Raw genomic sequence first — 20,319 nt, 5'->3', positions numbered from 1 at the left:
CAGGAGCGTCCCCGGCGACCAATAGGCACTGGGCGAGTCATGAATATGGGATGAGGCCGGGGCCGCGGCCCTTGTCATGCGGGCCCGGCAGGCGGCGGGAAGCGGCGGCGGCGGCGGGGCGCGGGCCGCAAGATGGCGACCGCCATGTACCTGGAGCACTACCTGGACAGTGAGCGCGGGGCGCGGCTGCGGCGCGGCGCTGGGGGGAGGTGGGCGGCGAGGGGGGGCGGCCGGGCCGGGGCCGGGGCCGGGGCGGGGGCGGCGGCGGCAGCGCGGGAATTAGAGCTGCGCCACGGGCTGGGCGGGGGGGGCGGTGCCGCGCCGCGTCATCAGCCCTGGCCGTGCGTCACCGCTGCGCGCCGGGGGAGCGGCGCCGGGCGGCCTTGGCGGGCCGCGGGAATGGGCTGGCCTCTGGCAGCCGGGCACCGCCGCGCAGGGCGGAGGGGGCGGGTAGCGCTCCCGGCGGGCGGCTCGGGCCCTGGAGGCGTTGGCTCCCGCGCAGTGCGCGGCCCCGCCGAGGCCCGTGTGCGTGTGCGGCACGGCGGCGGGCAGCGCGCCGCCTGGCAGTGACCGCCACCGCGCAGGCCGCGCTCCCGGGGCGCTCCCGCTCAGGGGGCACCGCTCCCGCGTCGCCCCGCGCCAGTGCCCCGCGCGTAGCTGCGGGTGGCCCCGCCGCTGCCCCGCCAGAGGGGCTCCTGGCCCTGCTGGGCGGCCCCTGTTCCCCGCCGAGGAGGGCGGGCTGCCGTGAGCAGAGCAGGCCGCAGCCTTTCTCGGCCTTGCCGTTTCAGGTATCGAGAACCTGCCCTGTGAGCTGCAGAGGAACTTCCAGCTGATGCGGGAGCTGGATCAGAGAACTGAAGGTGTGTTCAGGTATTTTGGCAAGCAGAGTCTGAGGGAGGGCCTCCACCTGAAGAAGGGGAAGAGCCCTACAGAGACTCGGCTTTAGAGAGCACGTCTCCCCTCTATTGCTTTTCTTTTCCTTGGCCGGAGTGCTGTGCAGCGTTTGTTCCTTTTCTGTGAGGGCTACAGCTCGGGGGACTCGAATTTTTTTTCAGCAGTTATGTGCTAATTTGTAGTTGTGCGATCGCTTTACCCAGTGGCCCCATGGCTGACCTTACTTGCACACAATTCTACATCTGCTGAGTTGTAGACTATTCTGTGTCTTGCAAGATCAGGTTTTTTTTCTTTTTTGAGGTTTGTGTTAGTATCTGTTTGCACATTAAAGATTTTCAATTTGAACCATTAGAATGGTAAATGGCAGTGCAGCAAATACAAAGTTCCGTGTGTGGGAAGAGAGGTTGAAGTTTGTGAACGCATGGGTTTGGGGTTTGATCTTAACCGTGCCTCCCCCTTCCCCCCACGAATTAACTGTAAAACACTTCAGAAACTGGAATCACACTGCAAGTGTAGAAGAGTGACTACCTTGAACTTGTTGTGGTTTTTTTTTTTTATTAAGGTAAATATATTAAGTAATCAGGGGAAGTCCAAAAACTGTCAGGAGTAGTTCTGAATATCATGATGAGGTACAAGAAAAAAACACCTTGCTTTGGCAGACAGCTTTCTCAGGTGTGTGTATGCTTTGCTTTTCAGATAAGAAAGCAGAAATCGACAGTCTTGCAGCAGAATACATTGAATCAGTGAAGAACATGTTACCTGAGGAGCGAGTGGAACACCTGAAGAAAATCCAGAGTGCCTACAGCAAATGTAAAGAGTACAGTGATGATAAAGTCCAGCTGGCCATGCAGACGTATGAGATGGTGAGGATTGCGACCAGCGAGACTTTTGTAAAAATGGCCATACTCTGGAATGAAGCCACTGTTGGATGTGGAAGACCCTTCCACAGCATCTGTTTTCCCTGACGTTTCTGTTTTGCTTAGATATCCTACTGAAACAAATGACTAGTCCTTAAGCTTACTTTTCTTAATGTTGCCATCCCCAGAAAGCCTCCTTTTGTGTTACCAGGTTTTGTGTCTAGTAGGCTTCTCTTCTGGTGAAGAGTTAGTTTATCCCACTTGGAGTTGCTTGCTTGGAAGTACCTCTCCGCTGTGTAAAAGTGCCGGTAAATTTACCCACCTCCCTCCTCCCTTGCAGCTTTCTTGTCACCTGATAATTTATTTAGGTCTGGTCTTCGTCATAAGTAACATTTTTGAAGTCATCTTCAATACTGTGTTGTGGAGGAATGGAAGAAAGTCTGCTCGATTACCTTGGCTTCCAAATGACAAAAGAAAGCAGACCCGTCAGTTCCACCATTCTGGTTGTATGGACCTGATGGGAAAATCTCATTTCTTAAGATGCAGCTTTCCCCTTTTTTCTTCTTTGGCACCTACACCTGTGTCCATTTAGCTGTCCCTTGAATAATTCTCTCTTTGTATTTTATCCCTTAGATAAAATTTGAGTGGGGGGAATCCTTTTGAGTATCCTTGATGTGTTTTGTCCAGCTTCTAGAGATGCTTTGGGTTCTGCTACTGCTGCAGCTGCAGGATGTTTTATTGCCATCAAATGCTGCAGAAAAGGAAATTGTTTCACGGGAGTTGAAAAGTGTCCTAGATAACTAATGTGATGACTAGGTATTGCAGCAACACAGTTTGGGGGTGATGGCTTAACATACCTTTGCTACTTCTCTGTCTGTAAACCACATTATTGCAGCCAGGGTGGTACAAGTTACATGTGTTGACTTGGTACTGGAGATAGTCAGCAAGAAGCCTGTATTTTTTACTAAATTCCTTCAAATACGATGCCAGTGCAATACCAGTAAAAACAGACATGATCTCACACTCAGCACATTTTACGGACAGTAGTTGAATAATGTATTTTGAAAATTGCCAGAAAAACCAATTATTTTTTAATATCTCTCATTGTCTTGTTTTGTTCTGCAAACCGTTAGTTTGAGTTGCTTTGACTGTCCTTTATGCCACCTCCCTTTTCCTTCCTTTCTCTTTGTAGAGGGATTGGGTCCTCTTGCTTTTGCCTATTGTTTTTTTCTCTCCACCTTAACTCCCTTTGTGTGTACCATTTCCCTTTTTCCAGTTTGGTACCCTTTTCATGCCGTGCTCTCAAGTAGCGTACTCTACTCCTGTTCGTGCCAATGACAGCCAAGTGTTAATATTTATTTTTTTTTAATCAGTTTATGGTTTCCTGTTCTGTGCAGGTGGATAAGCATATCCGCCGGCTGGATGCAGACTTGGCAAGGTTTGAAGCAGATCTGAAAGATAAACTGGAAGGCAGTGACTTTGAAACCCCTGGATCTCGAAGCCTGAAAAGTGCGTAAATTTTTACATTTGACAGTGTTTTCCAGCACTGAGGTTATCTAACCAGAAGGGCTAAGATAGAAAGTAGGCTGTTATTTCTGGAGGAAGAATTACACAATAATGTACTTCTTCACTTGTTTTTAATGCTCTTCAAGTATTCACAGTGTTCTGGTGGGCAATAAATAGATGAAGAAAAATGTAGTGCTGGGATCTGACTTGCTGCCTCTGCTTGCCAAGATCATGCTGAGGTGGCCCATGGTTACTGGTGGTAAGGAGGGTGCTGGCCAAGGGGGAACTAACTGTAACAAAACAGAACTGATGTTCTTATGGCTCTCGAGTGTAACAGTCTTAGTTTCAGGCTTGATCAGTTACCGTGTAAGTTCTAAGCTCTTTCTGAGAAGAGAAGATTGGCCTTTTTTCCTCCTTTTACCAGAATCTGAATACTAATCAAGCTGAGAACAGCAGGAGAAATTAGGAATTAAAGGAAAGTACCAGTGCCTGTAATGTCTACTGGAAATCTCATGTGATTACAGTGAAATTCCAACATGGTTAACAGCAGCAGAGCTTTATGCCTTTGCACTATGAAATAAGGGGGGATCAAGGATGTGGAGATAAAAGTTGCATTAGTTATTGAGTAACCAATTAACTGGCTGAGTGTCTAAGAATATACTGAGTTTAAAAAAAAAATTACAGCATGTCTAACCAAATATAACGCTATTTATATCTTGTGCAACATTATGGACTAGCGTTGTACTGCAGTGATTTAACTGCCAAAACTGCAAACACAAGAGTTTGGTGCTCAGTAGTGCTACTTACCAATTTGGCATATTTGTGGCATAAAAATGTGTTCCGTAATCAGCACTCATACTCAATTACACATGAAATACGGATGTCAAACCAATAAATGCATCAAAAGAAAAGTACCTGGGGATGTTTCTGCTGTTCAAGTAGGTTGAAACAGTGGGGTTTTTTTCCTTTATAGAGGGCCGAAGTCAGAAAGACAAAAAAGGCTCTCGTGGTCGAGGCAGGCGAACGTCTGAAGAAGATACACCAAAGAAAAAGAAACTCAAAGGAGGGTAAGGCACGCCCAGTCACAGCTCTGGTGACTTTGGCTTGACACTTCATGAATTTTCCACAAGCTCATGTTACCCTGTTTATGACTCATGTCTGGATGGTGCACAGTGTTAGGGTGTTCTGGTCTTACTCTCTTTCATTAATGTCCTGCTTAGGACAAGTCAGCTTTGTTAATTGACTTGTTGGCATGTGGAGGCTCAGCATGCTTGGAATGCCCTCTGACTGGAAGGACAAGATCAGCGTCTCTGTTGCTGTTGGCAAGCAGGGAGAAAATAGCTTTGATTTTCGTCATGTGGCTATTTTTAACAGTTGCTTGTGGTTTTGATTGTAAAAAGAATAACTTCCCCATCAGGACAAAAACTGATGTTGTATTGTTGTTCCAGAAATCTTGGAGAATTTTGAGGATTGTTTTCAAAGGATTGTGTCCTAGATAATCTTGAATAATCTAATTTGCTTTTGTGAAGCAAGGAAGAAAGCATATCCCCTCTGCGGTATGATTTATATTAAAGGTGCTCTGTTGATTCTAATATTTTCAGTTGGCAAAATGGGGGGGCAGAAAACTAAAAATAGTTTCCATTGATCATTACTGACATATCAACTTAATGCATTCTTGTCAGAGCAAGAAGGTTCGCTCATACCCGATGGTGAGAGAAGAATATATATTAAAAAAATTTGGCGGGGAACAAAAGTCAGATTCTTCTGTCCACAAGCCGAAGTGATCTGTATGTCAGTTTTGTTACTGTAGTCATGGCATCCACGAATCATTTTCTTAATCCTTTGTAGTCAATCTACTGTTTTGTGTTTGATCAGGCCTACCTTATGATTTCAATTATTGGATAATATGTGATAGTGTAATCTAAACTCTAAAGCAGGGTCAGTGTGTTTTAGGGAAGATACTGTTAAAAACTAATTTTCCCAGGTGGGATTTAGGTCTTGGAAACACGGTGTTGCCTGCAACTGGAAAGTGTCAATCTGTCCATGTCCACAGATCTGAGTTTGCTGATACCATCCTGTCGGTGCATCCTTCAGATGTCCTAGACATGCCAGTGGACCCCAACGAACCCACCTACTGCTTGTGTCACCAGGTGTCCTATGGAGAAATGATTGGCTGTGACAACTCAGATGTAAGCACTTGAGATGATTCATTTTCAGGTGTTCACTAAATCACAACACTGTGAAATCTGCAGGGGGGTACTTGCTCAGTTAGATCATATAAAATGAAAGGAACATGCCCATGGCAGGGGGGTTAAACTAGGTGATCTTTAAAGGTCTCTTCCGACCTAAACCACTGTATGATTTGTGAAATGCTAAGCTTCTCCTATGTTGGTTTTTCCATTCTGTTTTGCAGTGCCCGATTGAATGGTTCCACTTTGCTTGTGTGGACCTCACCACCAAACCAAAAGGGAAATGGTAAGCAGGACATCATACAGCTTTCAGATTTTTTTGGGGCTATTTGCCTCACCAAGAATCACAGTAAGAATCAAAACACCATTGTGACCTTCCCTGATAAGAGAAGCTTTGCTCCTCATCAGAGGGTTTGCATCCTCTATGGTTTGGGATAGTGTTTGTGCAAAGGAGAAGTACAAGGGGAACCTTCCTCCTAAGGTCTGCTTCCATGAGAGTCTTAAATTCTGGTGGGAGCAAAACAGGGACCTGGGCATATGCAAAACTGCATGATAAACAGAGCAGGTTTTGATCAAAGGCCTGTGTAAGTGTGTATGTGTTACACCTCAGGTTTACTGTATTGTTGCACAGTTGTGGCTCTGGTTAAAATCGAGATGTGTATTTTTATTTTTTTTTACTTTTGGAAGCAAAGTTTGAAGACTGCTCTAGTTGCGTCTCATCTTGGAACGTACTTACGTGCTTAGTTTCTATTTAATGGACTGCTTTCATCTGAATAACGAGGTGCCTGTCAGAAACGGGCTTGAGTGAACTGCAGTCATGGGAGAGAGAGAGAAAGGAACGAGTTGGAGAAACGTGTATCTTTTCTTTGGCCTGTAAAGGAAGCTTGTGTGACAAATCGGGTGTATCATAGCTGTGGGGGGCTGATGAGGCCTGGAAGCCACCTGGTCCTCTCTGACACTCTGCCCAGCCAAGCTGATACAGTTCCTCTCCTGTTTGCCCAGCCTTGCTGCACGTAATGAAAAGTATTGCAGTTACTTAAACCGGCTGCTTTTAAACTACCCCTCAACCACTCATTCCCAAATAATAAAAAGAGTTCTTGGGCTGTGTGTCGTTAACTTCAGGAACTAATTAATGCCTGTTTTTCTCTGTAGGTTTTGTCCTCGTTGTGTTCAGGAAAGAAAGAAAAAGAAGTAAGGAGTAGAGGAGAATACATCCTCTGAGGCAAGAAGAGTTTAATATATTCATGTTGCAATATTATCTTTGATATTTTTTTTTAACCTACCCTCCTTTTTCTGGTATGATATTTAATTGTCCAGTGGCCAGTTGTAATTTCTGTTCTTTCATAAGAAAATTACTTTGGGAGGGAGTCCCAAATCCTTTTGCCACAGGGATTTTATTTATGTTACACTTGGCACAGCACTGAAATTGGTGTTACTATGAAGTGCTAGGGCAGCCAGTAGCTGTAGTCTCTGCTAGTTTATAGGAGTCTGAAACTACATAAGGCATTGCAGGATACATACCTGTATCCTCAGCGTGGTGCATCACCGTCATCGGAATAGTTTAGGCCTGGAGCTTGGTGTGGCAGAGAGCAGGGAATTTTCTCTGATGCAGCCTGCATGAAAGAAGTAGGCCCCATTGTTTAGGGGCAAAGTCCATTTGTTGTGCAGCTTTGTAGTACAGAAAGGAACAGGAAAGCTAGCTGGCTGTTTCCACTGTCTGCTTCCTCAAAGCCAAGTGCTGTGCTTAGTTTCGACAGGGCAGGGGTGGGAGAGAGGTAAGAGCCCACCTCTTTTGGGGAGTTTCTTCTGTCCACCTTTGCACTGCCTTCATTTTACTTGATCCTTGTCCCCATTCACATGAACCTTAAGGGAAGCAAACCATTTCACTTTTCACCTCCTTCTAGAAAAGGTTTCTCTTTTGGGGAGATAACCTTTAAATAGCAAAGGAGTTGTCCTGCAATGTTTGTTAGTGACAGTAATACTGAGGGAGGGCATTACCTTTCCTGGCTGTTTCCATTTCTCTGAAGATCCTTTAAAGTACCTTACTGTGAAGATGAAACCTACAGTATTTTTATAGAGATAGAAGGTCGGATTTATTCATAAAATAAGATGAAGGCCTGATTTTTGTTATTTGTGGTTGTCTGGGGTAAATCAGGCAAACAGACTTTAGGGGAAAGGCTCCCTAAGGACAATGTAGATTCCCATGGTGGTGTGGCAAAGCTGAAAGGCAGCCATCTGATAGCTTGGGGGGGTGCTGAATAGTGTTTGCTGTGAAGCACTGCTGTTGAAAGCCATTCAGCAGAATGTTTCAATACAACTTCTTGTCTTGTTATTTTAGCTAGGGTACATTTGCATGTTCTTGACTTCGTTAAGCTGCATTTCAGATTATGAATGTGAATCCTTGCTGATCCTTGCTGTCGTCGCAGTGTCAGTCGATTCAGCAGAAGGAAGAGAAGGAACTCGGGAGTAGGAAAAAAAAAGTCTTTATGGTTGGGTTTTTTCCTTCCCCCGAGTTATAGCGGATGCAGAAGTTGAGGGAAGAGCAGAGATCGCTCTTGTCTCCATATATATCTGCTGCATTATGGGGCTTTCCCACCTACAATAAAAGATGCTGGTGGAGAGTGTGTGGGGGAGAAGCCCCAAACCAAAACCTCCTGCAGCATCAGGCACCAGGGTTCATGAACTTTGCTGCTGTGATCCCTGATGGCTGTTGGTGGCAGAGCTGTGAACTACTTTGCATACCATTGTGCAGGAGCTGTTGGTATAGACTGCTGGAAAGGCATTGAGAAACTTCCAGATAAGCTTTTCTTCTGCTGTAAAAACAGTCTGAATAAAGAGCAGAAAAAAACGGCTTCTGTTCAGATTTTGGCATTTGTTTCTAAGAAAAAAAAAGATTTTTCCTTGTTATACTGACCCTCTTGCTTGTATTTTGCAATGAAAGAAAGTAGAACACAGCTCTTCCCAGTTTTGCTTCCCTGCTTTGCTCTGCTGGGCTTTGTAGATGCTGCAGGTATGTCAAGACTGATGTAAAAAAAACCTCTTGATACCGAGACAGCTCTTCTGTGAACATTTTGGTTTATTGCATCTGCTATGGAAAAAAAACCCACAACAAATCAACCTGTTTCCAGGGTCCTATCATTTGAAGTGTGATACTGCTCCTGTCTCGGCTACATTGCATCACTCCCTGCATTGTATCTGAAGTTTCCATAGTCAATAGGAGTGATGCATGTTTGTCACTGTTGCTGTTGTAATAGCACCCGGAAAGCCGGCAGACAAATGAAAAGCAGATTGCTGGAGGGAAAGAGGAGGAAAAGCACAATCCTACGAACCTGACCTTAGGCGTAGTCAGCCCTCTTTTTCTTTCCACCTCTCCTCCTGAGAGCAAATTTAATCGTGATACCTCATGAGCCAGCCTGTAATTCTGTAACCAGTGAGCGAGACCTGTACCTCGTTGACGTGCTACACTGGAGTAATGCAGGAGCTTTACTGCGTCCTGACGCCTAAATGTTGATGCCATTTCAGGTTTTATTTCCCCCTTCCGTCCAATGGTATTGTATAGGACTTTTTTTTTTTTTTTTTCCTTACTTGCCCCTCCCCTGGCATTATTAGTAGTGGTATGTCTGTAGATTAAGCATTTGATTTGAAACGTGCTCAAAATTCCACTGCACCTCTCTGGGAAGCATGGAAGTGTGCAGCTAAGGATGAGTCAGTGTAAAGCTGACTGCCCTCAGCTCAGGAATGATGGTCAGGTAGGACGGCAAAACGCAGTTTGTTAGCACGTGCTTTCTGGGGCTGGGAAGAGCAGACATTTTCCTTTTCAACCAGCAAAGAAAAAAGAAAAATAAACTCTGGATGTTAGCATCGGCCCCAAAAAGAAAGGTAGTTTGCTAGGAATTGTGAATAGCGTGAGGCACAACATACTCACAACGCAAGGTCTGTGACATGTCGGAACATCTGACATGCAATACCAGCAATAAACTCTCCTGCTCAGATACCAGCGCAGGGGCTCTGGCGGTTCGAGAGCATCTCCTGGCCGCTCACGCCTGGCTTTAGAGATTTTTTTTAAAACCCCTTGTAGACAAATACCAGTAGCCTTTTTTTGCTTACTAAAGGATTTAAATCTTTCTCCTGAATTTTGAATGTACAGTGTTAAATATACTTTCATGGAGAAGGGTGAACAAGACTGTGATATGTAAAGGAATGTTCCACTAAAGATTGTCGGGATGCCTGAGTGCGTACCCTGTGGGTTCAGCTTTATCCCAGCTCATCCAAACTGGAGGTGAAAACGACTTTAACCTGATTGTTCTATTTTTTAAATGAATTAGATCTATGTTCCCTTTGTTAATGGAAGAGAATATAAATCTTTTTATTAAAAAAAAAAGGAATGTAAAGTAAAAATGTATATCTGTATTTTTGGATCATGTTATAGATGATGGATATATTGTTATAAATAAAGTATTTTTGGGAACAAAGACGTACGGGAGCGTGCTGTGGTGCCGCAGGAGTGCTGGTGGGTACGGGGCGGGGGTGGCTGCGCCGTGGGGGCCGTGCCGGGGCTGCGGGACCCACGGCGGCTGCGGGACGCGGGGGGGGGGCCGTGCTGCGGGACCCGCGGGGGTGGCTGTGCCGGGGGCGCTGCGGCGGCCTCCTGCCGCCAGGGGGCGCTGTGGCGCGGGGCACATGCGTCGCGTGCCGAGGGCCCCGCGGAGGCCGCGGGCGGCGCGGGCGGGCGCGCAGCGGTTGGGCTGGAGCCGCCCGCCCCCATGGCCGCCCGGGGGGTGCCTGGGGCTGCCGGGTGCCGGCTGCGGGAGCGGCTGGCCGAGGCGCTGGGCCCGCCCGCCGCCGGGGGGTCCGTGCCCGGGCGGTTGCGACACGCCGAGCGGCCCGGCCCGTGTCGCTCGCGAGGCGGGGCGGGGCCCTGCGGGGGCGGGGCGGGGCGCGGGCCGGGCTTGCGCGGGTGCGGGCGGCCATGGGGCTGGCGGCGCTGCCCCGCGGGCTCGGCGGCGGCTGGGCGCGGCTGCGGGGGCTGACGGGCCGCCCCGGGGGGACGCCGGCCCGGCACGGCGGTGCGGCTGCCCCGGCGGCGCCGCTGCTGTGGCCGCGGGGGGCGGCGCGGCCGCGGGGCGAGGGGACGTCGCCGGCAGCCGGCCCCCGGCGCCGGGAGGTGACGCTGACGGGCCCCCGGTACGGCGTGCGGCGGCGCCCGTTCCGCGCCCTGTCCGGCCGCGACCTGGCCGCCTTCGAGCGCCTGGTGCCGGGCCGCGCCGTGACGGACGCGGAGCAGCTGGCGCCGTTCAACGTGGACTGGCTGCGCTCGGTGCGGGGTGAGCGGGGCCGGGCCGGGGTGTCCTGTCCGCGGGCGCGGGGAGTTCCCCACGGGGGATGTTACCCGCCACCGGCCGTCTTTCAGGCTTGCATTAAACAAAAAAATAAATCTAAGCCCTTTTAACACACTAATCATTTTTTTCCCTGAAACAAGTTGATTCAGGTCACGGTTTTGGCTGAACTGCGGAGAACAAGTGTGCGTTTTCTGTTGCTTTTGTCAGATGTCAGAGGCCTAGAACCTTCCACGCCGCCCTGCTGCCAGCCAGGCCGCCCTGTGCAAGCAGCGTTCACAGCGCTTTAAGGGAAAGGCCGCTGTTGAAAATGTTTGTTTTACAAGTGTTTGAACGCCGCTGCCCCGCGCGCGGCGGGGGTGGTGGTGTTTTGGACACGATGCTTTACCAGCTTTTCTCTTCCCGAGCTCTGCAGAGCCCACAACTTGCCCTGTGAGCCCCTTGCTTTCATTGCAGGCTGTAGCAAGCTGATGTTGAAGCCGCAGACAACAGCAGAGGTGTCCCAAGTGCTCAGGTAACGGGCACCTCTTCTGCTGGGCTTTGGGGGGGGGGGGGTTAGGGATGCTCCAGAAGGCAAAGGGAACTTCTAGCTGTTCAGATGGTGCTTGCTCAAGCACTGGAATTAATGGAGGTGGTTCCTTCTTGACTCCTTGCCTTGTGGTGGAGCTCTGGTGGCTTCAGCTCTGCCTTCTGCTCTTTATATCCCCGGTGCCCTCGGGCTGCCCGCTGCTTCCTGACATGCCTCTTGTTCCAGCTGCTCCCTGCAACAGGAGACGCTGCTGCTGTTGCTAGTCCAGGGGTACGCGTGTACCAGTGGGTAGGCAGTGTGGCTCATCTGAAAAAAACACAAGTTCCTCGCTAGGTGCGTTGTCACTTAGGGAGCTGGAACTTTTCAAGGCAAAGGCACTCCCGCCTGTGCCTTGTATTCCCGAGGCCCAGCGCTCTCCCTGGCCCTCGGCTTCTCTGGGGTGGCGGTATCATGTCAGTGTCAGGCAGAAGCAAAGGCTGAACTTATAATTTGTTCTACAAAATAGAATTAATCTTTCCTGGCCGGTTGTCCTTGCAGAGGCTAAGTGGGCAGCAGCAGACTTCTGAAATCAGCGTTGATGTCTTTTGAGTAGAAGGGTCTGAAGAGCGCGTAGTGTGGGGGAGAGAAACGGAGGTGGGGAGAAATAAGCAAGTGGATTCATTATCGATGACTTTTCTGCTCTACGGAATTGTCAAAATTAGACACTGTACCAGTGCTCAAGGGGAACAGTTGTGTTGAAGGATTTGGGAAAGTCTTGCTGAAAAGGTAAAGAAGGTTAGGCCAGAATTCAGCAGTTTGAGGAGTTAATGTTTAGTCCGCGGTAAAAAGGCTTCCCTGGTTCACTGGTGCGAGCGCAGCTCCAGGTGAGCATCAGTATGCAGGACGGCTGTTTTGCCTGAGAGCTGAAAGCTGCATGAACCTGCTCCTAGTGGGTTAAAGTTAAAGTTCCCCCACTTTAACTCCTGTTAAAGCGGGAAATTTAGAGCGCGGTAAAGTCAGGGCTTCTGCGGTAACTGCCGGTGCGGCACGGCTTTGTGCCATCCGTTGTGCAGTAACTTCTGTGAGTTCGGAGAGGACGCGATGGGTGCTGCTTTGCAGGGCTATGGCAGGCTGGGCGGTGAAGCAGCTGAGGCATTGATGCACGTGCTTTGTTGCTTGCAGGGCATTCATTTCTTGAGGGGAGGAGGAGGGCAGTAATGTCTTAAAGCACTGCCAGAGCTGGTTGTCTTGTCAGAGCCCGCTGGGGAAGCCAAGTTGTTAACAGAGATTGCTGTATGAACAGCTTATGTGTGAACAGAGGGAGTGGTTGTTTCCAGATTTGTTGTGGGGCAAATCTGTAGATGCGCACAGGGGTAGCCCCAAGGGTTTGTTCCTTTGCTCAGCGCCAGGCTGAGTTTAGTAAGTTGGGCTTTCTCGCTTTTGCAGGGACGCTGTCCCTTTGTATCAATTCAATCTTTAGGCCAAACGCTGCTTCATTTTAAGGAGTGGTGAGCACAGTCGCAACAGTAGACATCCACATGGAAGCGAAACTCTTCTCATAGGCTGGATTATGGCCTTAAAACGCATAAGACTTCAGAAACCTTTTTTCTTCCAGGTACTGCTATGAGAGGAACCTGGCAGTGAACCCACAGGGGGGTAACACAGGCCTTGTTGGGGGCAGCGTGCCTGTCTTTGACGAGATCATTCTCTCCACTGCTCTCATGAACAAGATCATCAGCTTTGACAAGGTGTCTGGTAAATATTGTAGAGAGGTGAGGCACAGAAGCGAGCCCCAGGCCCTAGACCAGCCATTTTCCTGGGAACTGGTAACTATAGGACCAGCAAGGTTCAGCCCAGCATCATCATAAGGGGGGCATCAGAGGTTTGTTTCATCCAGGCTTCTGCTGCTAATGTAATCCTAAGATTATAACAGTAGCAGATAGAAAAATACATCTGGTGCCAGAAAGAGGGAAAAGAAACATGGTCTTCCTGTTACCTGTTCCTAAATTAAATGAGAAACCCAGCGTGTGGAGCAGAATGACAGTGTTGAAGAAGGCACCTGATAACTACACCAGCAGAGGGAAGAGGGTGGGGGAAACTTAGAAGTTGTTTGGGTTTGGAGATTTAGGAATCAGACTGGTATTTCAGTTCTTAAAACAAAGGGGGGGTGGGGGGGAAGAGAGAGAGAGAGAGAGAGAGAGAGAAATATTTAATGTTTTGCCAGTCCAGAGTTGTGGAAGAGCAGATAGTAAGGCAATGGCCCAGCTCCCCTAGGCTTGAGGAGGGGTAGGACAATGCCCTGCAGCAGACACAAACTTCTTGTGCCTTTAAACTGAATCCCAGAAAGTTTTGGAGGAACAGGTGGTTGTGTCTGCTTGTACTTATCCCGCCTCTTGCGGAGGCACCTTCTTCTTGGGCATCAGCTTGTAGCAGGATGTTTGTGTTTCAGGGATCCTTGTGTGCCAAGCTGGCTGCATCTTGGAGAAACTCAACGAGTACTTGGAGGATCAGGGGTTTATCATGCCGCTGGACTTGGGAGCGAAAGGTAGCTGTCACATCGGTGGCAATGTGGCCACAAATGCTGGAGGCTTACGGCTCTTGAGATACGGCTCTCTCCGAGGGACAGTGCTGGGACTGGAAGTGGTAAGGCAGCGGTACCCGGCAGGTCCCTTTGGTGTTTAAACCTTTACTCCTTACTGTTTCCTGCTGTTGTAGCCCTTAGCTGTCCATTACACAGACGCGTTCCTCTCAAGACTTCCACTCGTAACTTTCCATTGTTTGGCTCTTTGGAGAAGGGTCAACAAGTGTCTTCACGTGTGTAGCATCCGTTATTGCTACCACGGTTCCCAGCTTCGTCCTTACTGGCAGAAGTGACATTAGGTGGTTTTCTAATCCAGAGCAGTGAAAAGAAGTTAGGGAGAGATCTGACGATCCCGGGTGACCTGCATGAGGTTGGTTCTCTGTGGAGCAGTGAATCTCTGGAAGGCACTGTGAAATCCATCCTGCAGCACGCTCTTCCAGCGGCTGCTGGCGTTCTCCTAGAGTCTCTGCTGTTCCTCAGCCTGCTTCTGCCCTACAGGCCTGTGCCTCAGTGTGTGAAGGCCGGGATCAGTGGCTCTGAGAGATCTTGGGAGCAGGGAGCTAATAGGAAATAAGTCGGGTAGGTAGCAAAAGCCTAGTTTGGTTTTATTGTGGAGGCCCAGAAAGGGAGCTTTTGTCTCTCAGGTTAGCCCCTCTAGTGTTGAAACAGCCTTCAATAGCATGTCTTGGAGACATTCAGCCTTGATTTAAGGCTCAGGTGGTGGAGAGCTTACTTCATTCCGGTTAACTATGTTCACTGTTTCAAATATTGTTCCTTGTTTCTGTTGAATAACGGGAGCTAGGGCTGCAAAGAATGGCTTATCTTCTCCACTGCTGGTAAGAAAAGCAGAGCGAACTAGGTCTTCTGTTATTACTTGTCCTGCTAGAAGATGTGCAAACAGCACTGTAAAAAAAAAAAAAAAAAGCAGCAGAAAACTTTGGGGGAAGATTCAGGTAGGTTATAGAGAGGAGGAAGAGCTGGGAATGGAGAACGGTGACAAGACGGTGGGAATGGGCTGCAGGCGGTGTCCGCCGCTCGAAGCTAGCGGCAGCTTTTCATCAGCTCGGTAGTTGACGAGCTTATTCCAGCAGATTCCCACAGGTGCTTTGACTGGGTCTCTCTGTTCTGTGGATGTCAGGTGCTGGCTGACGGCTCGGTTCTGGACTGCTTGACATCTCTGCGCAAAGACAACACCGGCTATGATTTGAAGCAGCTTTTCATCGGATCTGAGGGGACCTTGGGGGTTATCACTGCTGTCTCCATACTCTGTCCTCAGAAACCTAAGGCTGTGAATCTGGCATTCCTAGGTAGGGGCTGATATTAATCATTTCACAGTGAGTTCGGAGGCTGGGAAGGGAACAGGAGTGGGGAGGAGCGAGCACAGGGCAGCCGGCTGAGCTAGGCTGCCGGCATCAGCTTGTTGGTGAGAGGTGTTACGGTGCTGGACGTTAAAATACCTGTGCGTGTGTCTTATATCTGTGGTGTAAACGTGTAAAGTACTTGCCAGGGTTGCCCTGTGAGGGAAGGGGAGCCAGGAGCTTGGCAGGATGAAGAGGCAGGCAGGGCAGTGCCCTGAGCCGTCTGACAGCGCCTGGGCTAGGTGGGCAGGGCAGGGCAGGGCTGGTGACACTGCAGCCACGCGAGTCCGCAGTGACAAGGTGAGGCTGGGAAGTCAGGTCTGCAGCTCGGGGTCTGCCTCGGCAGGGCATGGCCAGGCACAGGTGCTCAAAAGCTGCTTCTCGGTGAGCCTCAGTGCGTGCCCCCCTGCTGGGGCTTCCAACAGAGCTGGTTGTGGGGACCTTCGCTGGGGCTGGTGTTTTTCTCAGCAACCTCCAGGGTTAGCAGGGCTTTCTTGCACAGCTTGCTCATATCAGATGTGGCCTTAAGAGCGGAGAGCTAAACTCCTAGGAGGGGATAAGTAGACTCCAAATGCTGACAGACCTGTGGAATATGTGCAGTGGACTCCAGAATTTGCCCGGACTCTCACAGCAGCCTTTAAATTTCTCTTGGGCTGCCATCGGAGGGTGGGACAGACGTTTTGGTATGAGCTGCCTTAAGAGGGTTCGAGAGGTCTTTGCCACAGCAAAACCTAATTGCTATATCCTTCTGCTCTGAAACCTTTCCCAGCTCAAACTTACAGGAATTACTGATCTGAACCCACGCAGGCTAGCAGTTTACATCTTCTGGAGATGGGAAAGAAGACTTGAAGCCTGATAAACATCTTAAAACTTTTTATAAGGTTTTGCGGGGCTGTTTTTTTGTTCCTGATTCCTGTCTGTGTTCTGTCTGAAGGGTGTCAGAGTTTCGCTAAGGTTCTGGAAACATTTACAACCAGCAGAGCCATGCTGGGAGAGATCCTGTCTGCCTGTGAGTTCATGGATGAGAAGTGCATGGAACTGGTGGAGAGACATCTCAAATTGTCCAACCCATTGACAGGTACCAGTGTAATTCATGCCGTAGAAAGAGGCATTGTACTGCTTGGGGATTTTTAGCCTGATTTTCTGTATACATGTCAAGGAGCGTGTGGGCATACCTCACAGTTTTTGTACCCAGTATTCAGTTCCAATCAGGTTTGGTGGAAGCTTTTAAAGATAAGATTTTCTAGTTCTGCTTGTTCCCACAAAACTGCTGGTTTTCTGAAAAGTGGTGGCAAGGTGAAGGATAGAGCATGTGAGTGAAGTGCCCTACAGATCAAAGATTGCCAATTGAGCTGCCCTTCCACCTGGCACCAGAGAAATCTGGGCAGTAGTGACCTCATGAAATGTGCCAAGCTTGGGAAAAGCTCCAGAACGTGTGCTAAATTGCTGTGCTTTTACCCCAGAGCATCTGCTTATTCTGTTCTTCCTCACTTTCAGGCAGCCCTTTTTACGTTTTGATTGAAACTTCAGGCTCCGACTCAACCCATGATGCAGACAAATTGAACAACTTCCTAGAGCAGGCCATGACTTCTGGTTTGGTCGCTGATGGAACTGTGGCAACGGATGCTAAGAAAATAAAGGCAAGTCATCATTTCCTCTTGTGCAAATCTTTGACATGATTCTCCACTTGGATTTGAATTTTTAATAGGAAAATGGTCAGATTGATGTCTAGTGTAAACGTCCTTGAGTGATGTGGTAGCTTATTTAGCATATTGAGTAAGAATGCTGAGAGGGTACTTATCGCTGCTGGCTCTTCCCAGAAGGCCTGAGTATTTGGGGTTTCAGTGGCTGTTTCCCCTTTTAAAAAGATCAGAATAATGAATTGCATCTTCCAGTAGTTGCTGGGGTAGGACCCAAATTGCTCGCTGACAACTCAGCTTCTGGTTTCGACAGTTTTCAGGCAAAGTCGTGTAGGCCAGCCTGACAGCGGTGCTGGAGCCAGAGGCGCTGGTGCTAGCGAGCAAGACAGACACAGTGTCTCAGTGAAAAGGACAGTGATTTCTGTCTGCCCAGAGAACGTGGGTCTCTTACAGTGACCCGTGGTTCTTCCAGCTCTGGTTCCCAAACCAACCCTTGCAGATCAGTAGAGGAGACGTGTCCTCACTTCTTGGGAAAGCCAGAACAGCTCTGGAGAGGATGCCCATGCCTGTGTTCTTTTTCTCTGGGGTACTGTCAAGCTTGAAGATACGGCGTGTCACTTGACTGTACGGTGCTGCCAGCAAAGCATTATTACTAGCTTCCGAGAGGCAGAGGGTGTCGAGGGAAATCAGAAGTTGATGTTATATGCAAAGAATCAAGGCTGGTTTTCCCTCCATGCCACAAAGCATGGAACTCAAGAGGTACTTGGTTTATTTGGATTTCTTTGATCTTTGATTCATCAGACACTGTGGAGCCTGCGGGAGAGGATTACGGAGGCCCTGACTCACGATGGCTGTGTCTACAAGTACGACATCTCTCTCCCTGTGGGAAAGCTGTATGATCTCGTGATGGACATGAGGGCTCGGCTGGGCCAGAGTGCCAAAAACGTGGTGGGCTACGGCCACTTGGGTAAGCGTGGATGCTGGGAAAGGATGTGATTGCTCTTTTGTGCTCCAGGTTTTGCTGCGCAGCTTCCTAGTAGTTCTAAAGGTGGTTTTTAGATTAGTGAGCAGCATAGACGAAATAGCCGAGAGCTGCCAGAAGAGGAGGGTGCATAAGGATCTTTGTGATTGCTTTCAGACTGTATTCCATATATTAATGGCAGGTTGCTGGCCAGCCAGGCACTGAACTGGTCATTTGTATCCTCGTCATGGTTTAACCCAGGGGTCCTCAAACTTTTTAAACAGGGGGCCGATGCATGGATGAAGGGGCAAGAGGTCATCTGCGGCTGCTTGGTTTCCCCCCCACAACCCCCGGCGGGGGGGTTCTGTAAATACGGGGGGTTGGATTGAGGACGTTGGGGGGGCCGTACCCAGCCCGCGGGCCGTAGTTTGAGGACCCCTGGTTTAACCCCAGCTGGTTACAGAGCCCCACCCGGGCACTCGCTTGCTCCCCACCTGCAGAATGGGGGAGAGAACTGGAAGGGTAAAGTGAGAAAACGTGGGCTGAGACAAAGACAGTTCAATAAGCAAAGCAAAAGCCGTGCTCTCAAGCAAAGCAAAACAAATTCATTCCCCACTGCCCATGGGCAGGCAGGTGTTCAGCCATCCCCAGGACAGCAGGGCTCCATCATGCATAATGGTGTCTTGGCAAGACAAATGCCATCACTCCGAATGTCCTCTCCTTTCTCCTCCTTACCTCAGCTTTACATGCTGAGCACGATGCCATAGGGTATGGGATATGCCTGGGGTCAGCTGTCCCGGCTGTGTCCCCTCCCCAACTCCCTGTGCCCCCCAGCCTCCTCGCTGTGGGGTGAGGGGCAGAAGAGACCTTGGCTCTGTGTAGGCGCTGCTCAGCAGTAACCAACGTCCCTCTGTGACCAGCAGTGTCCTCAGCACAAACCCAAAGCACAGCCCCATCCCAGCTGCTATGAAGAAATGTAACTCAATCCCAGCCAAAACCAGCAAGAAGCTCTGTACTTTCTATTTAAGTATGCAGGTTGTTTAATTGGACCATCAATTCAATTAATGTACTTAGACACATTTGGTAGATAAACACCTAGCTTGTCCAAAGTTATTAGTTCTGTTGGAAAACAATTTTTCTGAGCCAGTAACCCTCCAAAAGAGAGTAATAAAGGTAATGCACATAAAAAACAGTACGTTGGTCAGAATGCTTTGAAACTAATTTGGTTTTGCAAGCAGGTAAGCTTAGCAGAGCTATTCTGTTTTAAACTAAAAAACACACACAAAAAAACCCCAGAACACACTTCAGCACGCTTGATTTGAGATGATCTGGAAGACTGCATAACAAATGCTGCCTGTAGTAGCTCTTGCTATTGAGTATTAAGCTGCATACTGCAAGGGTTTGCTGGGGTGCAGGAAGAGGTTCTGGAGTGAAAATGAGTAACTTGTGTTTATCTTTGTGTGTTTTCTCTCCTGAATACCCAACAACTATGGGCTTAATCGAATGCCATCACATGCAAGTAGCAAAAGGAGAAAATGTTCTGCTTGCTTTGTTTCCGTTGATGCAGTGCCAAAGTGCGTTTAGAACATTGCACAAACATAACAGGGAGAGAGAAAGTGATGAAGGGCCATATTAAAATCTAATGATCATTATGAAATACCATTGCGGCAGTCTTCAGCATGCCATCTCGGTAGTGGGGCAATAATTAATGCAGCACAGTTTGAATTTTAAAATCACAAGAGTGGGAATTTGAAAGTAGCTTAACTGGGAACACTTCCTCAAGTATTGTACTGAAAGCATGGAAAAACAAAGATCGCATTTGAATTATTTGTGCATGGAGAGGCTGGTGTTTGTAGAAGGACAGTGAACTTGTCCTTTTTCGCAGTCTGGAGACTAACAAAGGCACTGTTGTTTGCGTACGTGGAGGAGGCAGTAATGAGTCTCCATTGCAGGGCTACTGGGCTTTTCTTGCAGACCCACCTCTGCGATGTTTTCTTCCAGGAGATGGAAACTTGCACCTGAACATCACAGCAGAGTCCTACAGCCATTTCCTGCTGGATGCCATTGAGCCGTATGTCTATGAGTGGACTGCAAGGCACAAGGGTAGTATCAGCGCAGAGCACGGACTGGGCTTCAAGAAAAAGCAGTACATTCATTACAGCAAACCCAACGAGGCGATCTTTCTAATGCAGCGTTTCAAAGCCATGTTAGACCCCAAGGGGATCCTCAATCCCTACAAGACTCTGCCCACCAGTTCAGAGAGCAACATGCACTGAGAAACAAGCAGATGCCGTCGTGGGAAGATGGCATCTCTAGCCCAGTAACTGTACTTCAGCTGATGGATCAAGCGAGCACGTGGACTGCTCCTTGTTTTATTTCTTTAGTGTGATGGAACAAATAAAGGAACGTGGATCCTTTTTTCAGGGGTGCCTGCTCTTTCTGAAGAACGCATTACTGGTTTTGACCATGTGGGTTTCCTATTTGGTCTG

General features: G+C 48.9%; 2 protein-coding genes across 4 annotated transcripts; both read left to right on the top strand.

Annotated features, from left to right (window-relative positions):
• The first annotated feature begins 11 nt into the window (after positions 1–11).
• Positions 12–9,929, top strand: ING5 (inhibitor of growth family member 5). Of its 2 annotated transcripts, XM_080410443.1 has the most exons (9): positions 12–169; positions 789–860; positions 1,591–1,757; positions 3,149–3,260; positions 4,231–4,324; positions 5,311–5,446; positions 5,671–5,732; positions 6,599–6,668; positions 7,785–9,929. In XM_080410443.1, the coding sequence occupies exons 1-8, from the start codon at positions 133–135 to the stop codon at positions 6,639–6,641; spliced, it is 723 nt and encodes a 240-aa protein (XP_080266569.1). In that variant the 5' UTR covers positions 12–132; the 3' UTR covers positions 6,642–6,668; positions 7,785–9,929. The 2 variants fall into 2 exon arrangements, with proteins under 2 accessions (XP_080266569.1, XP_080266568.1); XM_080410442.1 differs by having other exon boundaries at positions 6,599–9,929.
• Positions 9,930–10,136: 207 nt separating this feature from the next.
• On the top strand, positions 10,137–20,246 carry D2HGDH (D-2-hydroxyglutarate dehydrogenase). 2 transcript variants are annotated; one of them, XM_080410398.1, is made up of 9 exons: positions 10,137–10,763; positions 11,239–11,296; positions 12,906–13,045; positions 13,740–13,933; positions 15,010–15,178; positions 16,164–16,307; positions 16,727–16,869; positions 17,671–17,836; positions 19,832–20,246. In XM_080410398.1, exons 2-9 carry the CDS (start codon positions 11,253–11,255, stop codon positions 20,104–20,106), a joined length of 1,275 nt encoding a protein of 424 aa, XP_080266524.1. In that variant the 5' UTR covers positions 10,137–10,763; positions 11,239–11,252; the 3' UTR covers positions 20,107–20,246. The 2 variants fall into 2 exon arrangements, with proteins under 2 accessions (XP_080266524.1, XP_080266525.1); XM_080410399.1 differs by having other exon boundaries at positions 10,359–10,770.
• Positions 20,247–20,319: the final 73 nt, after the last annotated feature.

The sequence above is a fragment of the Falco punctatus genome (genome assembly GCF_963210335.1).
Source record: "Falco punctatus genome assembly, chromosome: 13".
Lineage (NCBI taxonomy): Eukaryota > Metazoa > Chordata > Aves > Falconiformes > Falconidae > Falco > Falco punctatus.
The sequence above is the reverse complement of the archived record's forward strand: the minus strand, read 5'-3'. Positions and strand labels throughout refer to the sequence as shown.